Below are 9,546 nucleotides of genomic sequence, written 5' to 3'. Positions count from 1 at the left end.
AAGAAAATCTTATGTCAGGAATTAAAGTGTTATTTTTGAAAAAGGGGATATCCTGTGTGACCTCAGAAAAAAACATTTTCACTTCCCTCCCCATTAGAAATATAAGAATCTCCCTCAATCTCAGTTTCTTACAAGCAATCGAAATGGACACGCTAATTTCCCTCCTTGGTGAGTTTTCTTCAGTTCATTCCTAATATCTCACAAACTTAACATTGTATTTAAAATATTGTTATCTACTTTAATTTGTCTTAAACTGGTTTATTCTTCTTTTTCAGTTCTTTCCACATTACCACAGCTTGCAGTACCTGTGGGTATGTACCAATTATTCTTATCATTAAATTCAAAAATGGCACAACTTCGCATAACAAAGTGTTAACATTTGTAAGCATACTCTATACTGAATCAATAGAATTAATGTGTTAGCTTTATTTCAGCTGAACAGATGCCATTTGATTTTAAATAGATTAATTGAACATTCATAATCAAAACAGTGCAAGTATACAGATGATTTAAATTATTTTTGGGTAATCCTCCCAAGTAAACCTATATGTGTTTGTCTTCATAGTTCCCCTTGTGACCTCGTTCAGAGCTGTAGTGGAGCTGGTGTCAGGGGATTCAAGGATCTTCTCTGGAGAGGGTGCCCGGCTGAAATGCAGCGTCGCTGATGCCCACAAGTCATCCTGGGATTACTTGTGGTTCAGGGGATCTGAGCAGCTCTCACAGACTGGGGAGCACCTCGTTCTGTGGCAACCCAAAGTTCAAGAGAGTGGGAAATATTACTGCCAGGGAGTGAGGGACACAGCAGTGGGAAACATACACACCCTCCAAAGTCTGCCTTTGGAGATCAACGTGGATGGTAAGTATCATTTCACTAGAAATCTCCTTGATTCACATGTGAGGCCCCTTTCTTCCTCTTTTAACTACTTCTACTACTCCCGTCAACTCTGAAAATTGGGAACCACTGAATTCTTGCTGCCTTGAACTTCTTTTAAGTATTATATGGTGCCCTAATTGTGTATTTGTTTTTAGAAAACGTGACAAATTGGCATGTTTTGGTCGTATCTCAAACACGCTGCCATTGGCCTGTTTTATTAATGTGAATATCAATATAAGACCACAATATGTTATGTTATGTTATGTATGTTTGATGTAACTTTCCTCTCTGTAATCTTTGTTCAGGAGGGTGGGCTATCCTGCAAGTCCCACCTCATCCCGGCCTCGTCGGAAACACCTTGGAGTTCACGTGTCGCGTCCGAGGCACACCCCCACTTCACGAGGTGATTCTGTACAAAGATGGTCTTGAAGTTATGAGACAAAGTGGCCTCATCCCACATTTCTACCTGACCAACTTGACTCTCGAGGACCAAGGAATGTATTCTTGTAGGGCTTCGTGGGACGTACAGAGGCGTACACGCTCTGTAATTTCAGCTACCGCTTCAGTGCATGTCTCAGGTGAGTTTATATACTAGGTTGCATATACTGAGTTTGATTGTGGTTGCGAAAAGTTAAACATTTTGGGAAATACACTTATTCACTTTCTTGCCAAGAGTTAGATGAGAAGATCGATACCACTCCCAGATATGAGAGTGGCATCAATCTTCTCATCTAACTCTCTGCAAGAAAGTGAATAAGTGTTTCCGGAAATGTCAAACTATTCCTATAAATAGGATTTAGCACAGTATTTGAATGTGTCACTAATGCCTTTTCTTCTGTCTGTATCTCAGAGGTTCTGTCGCTGCCAGTTTTGGAGATTGTTGCCGACAATGACCTGATGCCAGTAAATAAGATGAAGCTCATCTGCCTCCTTGAATACAACGCCCCTGCTCCTGCCCCTCCAATACACTACTATTTCTACAAGAATAACAACCGACTGGGAACAGCAACCACTAAGAACCATGATCTAGTCAAACGGACTCCAGGCCACTACAGCTGCAAGGCCAAGGTGCCTGAGTTGGGCGTCTCCAGGTGGAGTGAACCCAAACCTTTTGGAGAAGTGACAGGTATTTAGAAGTAAATGTAACCTGCTGTGTGTCCTCGACTAAAAGTTTAAACCCTAATCCTCTTCTTGAATTGTCAAAACTGTGAATCATTGCGCATAATTTGCGCAACTTCTGAGGTCAACTTGTCTCTGACCCAATAGGACCACAGACGATGGTATCCCCAACTCTTCCTCCCAGAGATCCATGGCCTTTAGCTCCCCCAGTCGCATCCCCAGAACTCTCCCTGCCCACTGCACCTGAGCCAACAGTGAGCATCCAATCCTCAAATCCTCCGCTGATGCCTTCACAGCAAGCGCCAAGAACTTTGCTATCTACAGTCCAGTCTCTTTATCCAACTGCTACTCCTTTCAGTATGTCGGGACAGTCAGGTGACATGCCCGATGAATTAGTCGATATGTCTGGAGAGTCAGGTGACATGCCCGATGAATTAGTCGATATGTCTGGAGAGTCAGGTGACATGCCCGATGAATTAGTCGATATGTCTGGAGAGTCAGGTGACATGCCCGATGAATTAGTCGATATGTCTGGAGAGTCAGGTGACATGCCCGATGAATTAGTCGATATGTCTGGAGAGTCAGGTGACATGCCCGATGAATTAGTCGATATGTCTGGAGAGTCAGGTGACATGCCCGATGAATTAGTCGATATGTCTGGAGAGTCAGGTGACATGCCCGAGGAATCAGGCGATATGTCTGGAGAGTCAGGTGACATGCCCGAGGTATCAGGCGATATGTAGGACTTAGGACTCTCCAGACACTGTCCTATGTTGACAAGTTATCATACATTACAGACCATTGCAGAAATGAATGATCCCAAATCAGAGTAATAAAATGTGACTGCCGCATCTTTAGCTGATATCAATCATGCGTTCGGGAGCCTTTGTGTTCTCACTCTTTTTATATGATTAATTGTGTAATTGTACAATTGTAATTGTGTTTTATATATTACCAAGTGTCAACTTCATGATCTCATCTGTACAAAATTGCAAATAATAACTAATGCCATATTGGTTAAAGCAAATAAAGCATTCCATAAATCATACAGTATGTACTACTGGATTTTATTTTCAACAAACTCTTTTTACAACCCTATTGTACAGCAATACTGCTTACATATTAGGCGTATTGGTATAATAACATGGACAGTGGATTTTACAGTAGGCATATTAATACAGTTATAGGTCACAGTGATATTCTCTGTATACACATACATCATATATTTGTATGTCTCAGTTTCTGCAATTTGATATAGATAGCCTACAGTGAGAGTGCAGAAGAGGAAAAAGAGGAAGAACAAAAAGAGGAAGAATGAAGTGGTGAAGGAACTTCTTTGTGAGGGTGTGACACGGGGTCGTGTTGATTAACTGAGGGCAAAAATGCAGATAAACCATCAATAAACACTTCAGGCAAAATATATTGTTCAGGAACACTGTGCAGGTCTCGGAGAGGGTAACAGGTGTTCCCCAAAAAAAACAGAGAAAGATTTGCACACTGGGTGGCAAACATGATTTGAATCTCCTGCACTGTCTTGCTTACTGCTGGTATATTTATTAACAACATTTTGGTCTATGAGTATATGGACAAGCATCACAACAGTTTCATATACAGTATGCACATTGATGCGGGTATATTATGCAATTTTTATCATAAATTAAAATCATATTGTATCTGTCATTTTGCTAATCTTTTAATAGTTTGATTTTTTTTAATACCTTCTTCCCCTAACTACCTGGGTAGCAATGTGTGTGTTTTCTCAAGATGCCTCACTGACCAATTGACCTCATCAAGGTTGTGTAGATCAAAATGTAAATAAATATACCAGCAGTAAACAAAACTTTTATTTTTATTCAGAAGGTAACAGGTAAAATAAAAAAAGATACTAGTGAGCTGATAATACAATAAACTTGATCTTGTTTTTAACAGCCCTTTAATTGTCATACTAGTGTGCAGTACAGCTTTCGAGCAGTTCATGAGTAATTAGAGTAGTGTAGCACTAGGGGGTGTCGTGATATACCGGTAATGAAATATTGATATAATGTTAATTATACACATATGATAATATCTTGTAAATTATCCAGCACCTCTGAAATCATTTTATATGTACAGTTATGGTTACAGACTCTCTCTCCAACTCCCTTCACTCGTATTTTGAGTGTAATTCATTTGCCAAAGAGAGACTAAATGCACAATAAACAAAGTTTAAGATGAATTCAACTGATAGAAGTATTTTTTTTCTTCAAAATTTTCATAGTGATAATATTGTTATTGTGAATTCTTTTGGCCACTATAATCATATAGTGAAAATCTGATATTGTGACAGCCCCTATGTAGCACCAGCAGTATTTGTCCTTTTCAGGGATCAAGTTGGAACAGTCCAGTAGAAGATATTCTCAGTAGAGGATCAGATTATGTCTGAGTAAAGCAGGAACCCAGAGAAGATGCTGTCATCCTCACTGCTAGCATATGCCCCATTCCAGTCTCTGAGCGTCTCCATCCACACCTGATCCCCCACCGCCAGCCGCAGCACCACCAGAGTGGACGCCTGGTCGATGTCTTGACCGTACAGAGAGTCCCGCGTCCTTACCCGCCGTGACCCGTTCACCACCAGTGTGGCTCGCAGCGGCTGATTGCGTACGGTGATGTGGAAGGAGAAGACGTAAACCCCGGCGTGGACGCATGTGAAGCTGTTGGAAGTGACATTGAAGTGGTTGTCGTCGTTGTAGAAGACTTTGTCGAAGCGGATCGGGAAGCCAGATGGAGGGAAGGACTTTCTTGGAGAGATACCTACGCTGAAGGCTGAACGTTTCTGGGGAACCCCTGATCCCTTTGCTCCTTTCATTCCACGAAAGCCCCGCTCACCTCTCATCCCAGGGTAACCTCTGTCCCCTTTTGGTCCAAGCATCCCTCTTATGCCTTGTGGTCCCTGAGGTCCTGTAAACCCTGGTTCTCCTTGTGGTCCAGGAGGTCCCTGATCCCCTCGGAGGCCTACAGGACCTGGGGAACCGTGCTTGCCGTTCATTCCTGGAATGCCCATCGCTCCTGGAATGCCAGGAGACCCAGTATCCCCTCGCTCACCTTTCTGTCCTCTGTCCCCGAACGTGCCACACTCCCCTTTATCCCCCTTGTCTCCTTTAGGACCCAACTCAACAGCCACTCCTGGAGGTCCAACTGGCCCGTCTTTTCCCGGCTCTCCTTTCTCACCAGCAGTCCCATTCTGGCCAGGTTCCCCTTTCCCTCCACTATCACCTTTGACACCGAGCAACCCTATTTCACCTCTCTCACCTTTTGAGCCAACATCACCTGCAAAAGGTAAGGGGACTGTGTCAGAACTGTTGAAGTCTGGAAACAATTCAACAATCATCAAAACAAGTCTGCACCTTTTTGTCCTGGTTTTCCTGTCACTCCCGGTGGCCCGCCTGTCCCACTGTTTCCTCTGTCACCTTTATGCCCTAAGAAATTGACATAATGAAGCTAATATTCAATTATCAATGTCCAACATAAGCAATATGATTTTTTTTTTATAACTAGTGCTACTATGTGAAGAAGTACAACATATTTAACGGGCCTACAGGGCGCAGGCCAAATTGTCAAAGTGAACTGACAATACTGAATCAGCACTGTCTAATGGGCCCCTGGGCACAACACATAAAGCCCAGGGGCCCATTGTCGTACAATATTTGTAATGTTAATGCAATGAGCAATCTAAAATGTGTATTTAAGCATTAAATACTCACCTTTGTCTCCTCTTAACCCCATAGGACCACTCACTCCCGGTGGTCCAGGTAAACCAGCTGCTCCTGAAAGGCCTCTGTCACCTGGTGGCCCTTGATAAGCAAACACAGGCAAAGTTCAAAATGCTGAAAACAAACATACATACAAACAAATTAATTGATTAAATCAAAAGCATTTTTCTTTATTGCAGGCTATCAGTGAGTCTTGAGAGAATACCTGCCAAGCCTCTGTCTCCCTTTGGCCCCCTGGGGCCTCTCTCAGGTGGACAGCACTCACAGAAGTTGAAGTAGCACTCGCTGTAGTCTAGAGTGTAATTCTCAGGGCCGGCACCAGGGGGCTCTGTGCGCTCTGTGTGGTACTGTGGATAGACATTTGGATAGGTGGTCTTCTCTGTGGTGGGCGGCGGATGGGGCCTCACAGGATTTGCGTCCGGCACTATCTTGAGAGTCTTGGGCGTGCTGGTGATCACAGGGCTGTGCACGGTGATCTGAGGGACGGGCTTCTTGGTGTAATGGTACTTTGGCTTCTGTGTTGTCTTAGCTTCAGCGCAGGACACCACAGTGAGTGTAACCACAACTACAGCCACAAGGGTCGACTGACAGGAGATAATCCTCATGGTTGACTGGGATCTGAGAACAGATGAGTTTATAGGCTACATGACTCTTTTCTTGTTGTTCGTCGGCACTCATTTCATTTTCCATCCACTTAAGGTTTAAAGAGGTTACAAAAATATCACATGCTGATTATAGCAGTTCACTGTTGCAAAACACTCAGCACTATCGAGCTATCTCTCCTCTCATCTACTCTCATTCTCAATATTGTTTCTACAATTCTTTTTCTCTTTTTCCACATGTACATTTCCTACACTGTCAATTTCAGGTTGGAGCTACTTTGTCTCTCAGTCATGTGCCATTGTGACTTGGTAAGACTGCAGTTTGACCATTCAAGGCTGATTTTGTGGTTGTTTATCAGTAAATTCAGCTGTTAACAATGTTAAACTGCAAACGAAACCTGCGTCTTCTCTATCGTCCTCATCAATTTCAGTACGCTCCTCAACTTAAATATGCCATTCTTTACACACAAATCAATCATTTCAATAAGTAACCCATCATGCTAACATTCAACTTTCTGTGCAAAACGTATAATTTAGCAAAATTGATAAGACTCACCCAGTAATGCATAAGTGGTATGGTCATTTATCCTCTCTAGTGGTGGCTTGGACCAGGAGCTCCAGGTCTCTCTGATATCTCTGCCAGGCTTGGGCGAAAGAACATCCCCACCAATGAGGGTGTTTGCTGGAAACAGGGGGAGGTCTGAAATCCAACTACGGCGGGTTGGAGCCGACCCAAGGAGAACCACTGTGCTGTGGCCCATTCTCTGTACCCCTGTTGTGTAGAAAGGTGCTTTTGTGACACGGGATACAGCGTCCGCCAGGAGCACTCCCTCGCTGCGAGCTAGGCGAGGAGCAAAGGCCGTGGGGCAATGGGTCATCCGATATGGGAGGCATTCCTCCAACATCCAACCTACTACCCAGGCTCTTACGGTGGGACACAAAGCCAAGCAAAGAGGGTTCTGTGACACAGGCCAGGGCACTACAACAGCCTTTTTTCAAGCATATGTTCGGACAGTATTCTGCATGAACTGTTTTTTTTTACAGATCTTTTACGTGTATTGGTGCCTCGCAGTTGCAAGTTTGAGAGTACACCTAGATATCTGCAACAATTCATTTAAAATGACTTACTACTAGATCTGCAAACTGGCGCGTAGCACAGGGAGCTCAGTATTTACAATCTACTGGTACTTGGTGAACATCCAGAAGAAAGCTTTAGCCTAAAGAGCACTGATAATCTCCTCACTCAACAGTTGCTAAACTTGAGCTGTTTGTCAAAGGAACCAGCTTATCTCCTTTAAATCAGTGCAGTTGCAATGCTTGCCTGCTCAGTGTGACCGACTTTCTGCACATGAACCCCCGAGACAGCTGGCAGCTACATTTGCTAACTATGATTCATACTGTGTTGCTGGACAATGATTCATTCTTAGGGTGTAACAAGATAGCATCAGGTTTTTGTAGTAAAGTGATTTTCTGGTAGCTGTCTCGTTGAAACTCTCGACCGGCCAATGAATGAATGTTTGAGCAGTGGACATGCCTCAGTTGTCAAAGACCTCACGTCCTCAGAGGGATCTATGACCAGCTATGAGTGAGCAGGAAGAAGGGAAATGAAATTTGGGAAACAGAGACGGGTTGATGGTGTGATGAGGCGTACTAAATTTTTTATCTTCTCACATATTCTTTTCTTTGCCTCCTCACCTCCATTTACAGTACATGTTCTTCTTCTCCCTTCTTCCCAGCAGCTCAGGTGAAGTGTCCCTGACTTGCCCCCTCCACAGATGGAGTGTGAGATATGCAGCAGAGTCCTGAGAGAGGGGTTCCTCTGGGGTTCTCCGTGCCCGACCTCGACCCCGTCGTCTCTCAGCTCCATTCAGACCACACACAACAGCAGCGGTCAGCTTACAGTGCCCAGCTGGTCACAGAGGACCCAGGCGCCGCTCACCTGTCCGTTCATTTAACACTGGCACCGGCCCTGCCCTCAGCCTCCATCCCCACACACTATAGAGCAGAGGGATAAGGAAGAGTTAACTTACTCAACGGATGCAGCCGAGCAGAGAGAGGACCAAAGATGACTTGGATGGATGGAGGTGTATTACCTTACATTAACCCTATCCATGTTAACGAGATCTCGAAGCTGCAGTGAATGTGTATAGAGAGGGTGAGAGCGGGACAATACGATAGAGACTTGTTTAGTAACCAACACAGCAACCAGGCACTCTAGATTATTCCAGTACTAACAAGGCCATAGACAGTTTTTGTGTTCTTTACTGTGGGGTCTTATCAAAGAAAATCTAGATCCTGCAGAATTAGCAGCTAATGAGTTTGGCAAGAGATCTGCTGGCAGTGAAGACACATCTCATGTAGTCAGACGGAGTACAAAAACTCTTTCTCCTGCCACACTTTTCCCCCGACAAGCCTCTCTGATGTTAGGGATGGTTTCTAATGCGCTCGAAGCTTGTGGTGTAAACATGATGGCCTTTTCAACAAGAGGAAAGCGGTTTTGACAAAGTCCAACAGACAAAGATCAATGTTGAACAGTATGTCTTTTATATTTTTTTTTTTGCATTTCTTGGAAAACATTATTGTGTTTTCATTGTTGATTGAGGTCTACCTTAGATTACTTTGACATTTCCTATTTAAAGGAAATGCATGGGATTCATTTTCTTACACTGATGAAGGCATCGTAGCTTCAAAGCAATAGTTTGACATTTTCCGCCTTTCTTCCTGAGATAGATGAAAAGATTGATACCGTACTACATCATACTATATCATGACTTTTTACGACATGCTATACTATGACTTTTTTTGTAATGTTTTTTTGACATACTATACCATGACTTTTTTCAACATGCTATACAATGACTTGTTTGGTGAAACTTTTTGACTTTATTTTTTTTTTTACGTTTTTTTGACATACTATACCATGACTTTTTTCGACATGCTATACTATGATTTTTTTCAACATACTTTACTATGACTTTTATTTCCTTTTTTTTTACATACTATACAATGACTTTTTTGTTGAATTTTTAGAACAAAAGTCATAGTATAATATATATAAAAAAAAAGTGATGGTAAAGTATGTTGAAAAAAGTCATAATAAAGTCATCTTATAGCATGTCGAAAAAGGTTATACTACATATGTCGAAAAAAGTAAAAAAAAAAAAAAAGTCATAGTAAAGCATGTGGAAAAAACTAAAAAATG

At 42.7% G+C, this 9,546-nt stretch overlaps 2 protein-coding genes across 5 annotated transcripts; one reads left to right on the top strand and one right to left on the bottom strand.

The window, feature by feature from the left end:
* The first annotated feature begins 48 nt into the window (after positions 1-48).
* Positions 49-3,041, top strand: LOC119492046 (Fc receptor-like protein 5). 4 transcript variants are annotated; one of them, XM_037776387.1, is made up of 7 exons: positions 49-168; positions 276-311; positions 566-856; positions 1,180-1,452; positions 1,725-2,000; positions 2,141-2,368; positions 2,411-3,041. In XM_037776387.1, exons 1-7 carry the CDS (start codon positions 144-146, stop codon positions 2,734-2,736), a joined length of 1,455 nt encoding a protein of 484 aa, XP_037632315.1. In that variant the 5' UTR covers positions 49-143; the 3' UTR covers positions 2,737-3,041. The 4 variants fall into 4 exon arrangements, with proteins under 4 accessions (XP_037632315.1, XP_037632317.1, XP_037632316.1 ...); XM_037776389.1 differs by having other exon boundaries at positions 50-168; positions 2,621-3,041; XM_037776388.1 differs by having other exon boundaries at positions 50-168; positions 2,495-3,041.
* A 1,309-nt stretch (positions 3,042-4,350) lies between these two features.
* otol1b (otolin 1b) lies at positions 4,351-6,347 on the bottom strand. Its single transcript, XM_037775749.1, has 4 exons — positions 5,948-6,347; positions 5,734-5,823; positions 5,377-5,448; positions 4,351-5,299 (listed from the first exon to the last, which is right to left on the bottom strand). Exons 1-4 carry the CDS (start codon positions 6,345-6,347, stop codon positions 4,401-4,403), a joined length of 1,461 nt encoding a protein of 486 aa, XP_037631677.1. The 3' UTR covers positions 4,351-4,400.
* Between the last annotated feature and the right edge of the window lie 3,199 nt (positions 6,348-9,546).

Source organism: Sebastes umbrosus, chromosome 7 (assembly GCF_015220745.1).
Source record: "Sebastes umbrosus isolate fSebUmb1 chromosome 7, fSebUmb1.pri, whole genome shotgun sequence".
Classification (NCBI taxonomy): domain Eukaryota; kingdom Metazoa; phylum Chordata; class Actinopteri; order Perciformes; family Sebastidae; genus Sebastes; species Sebastes umbrosus.
This window is presented reverse-complemented; position numbering and strand designations above follow the sequence as displayed.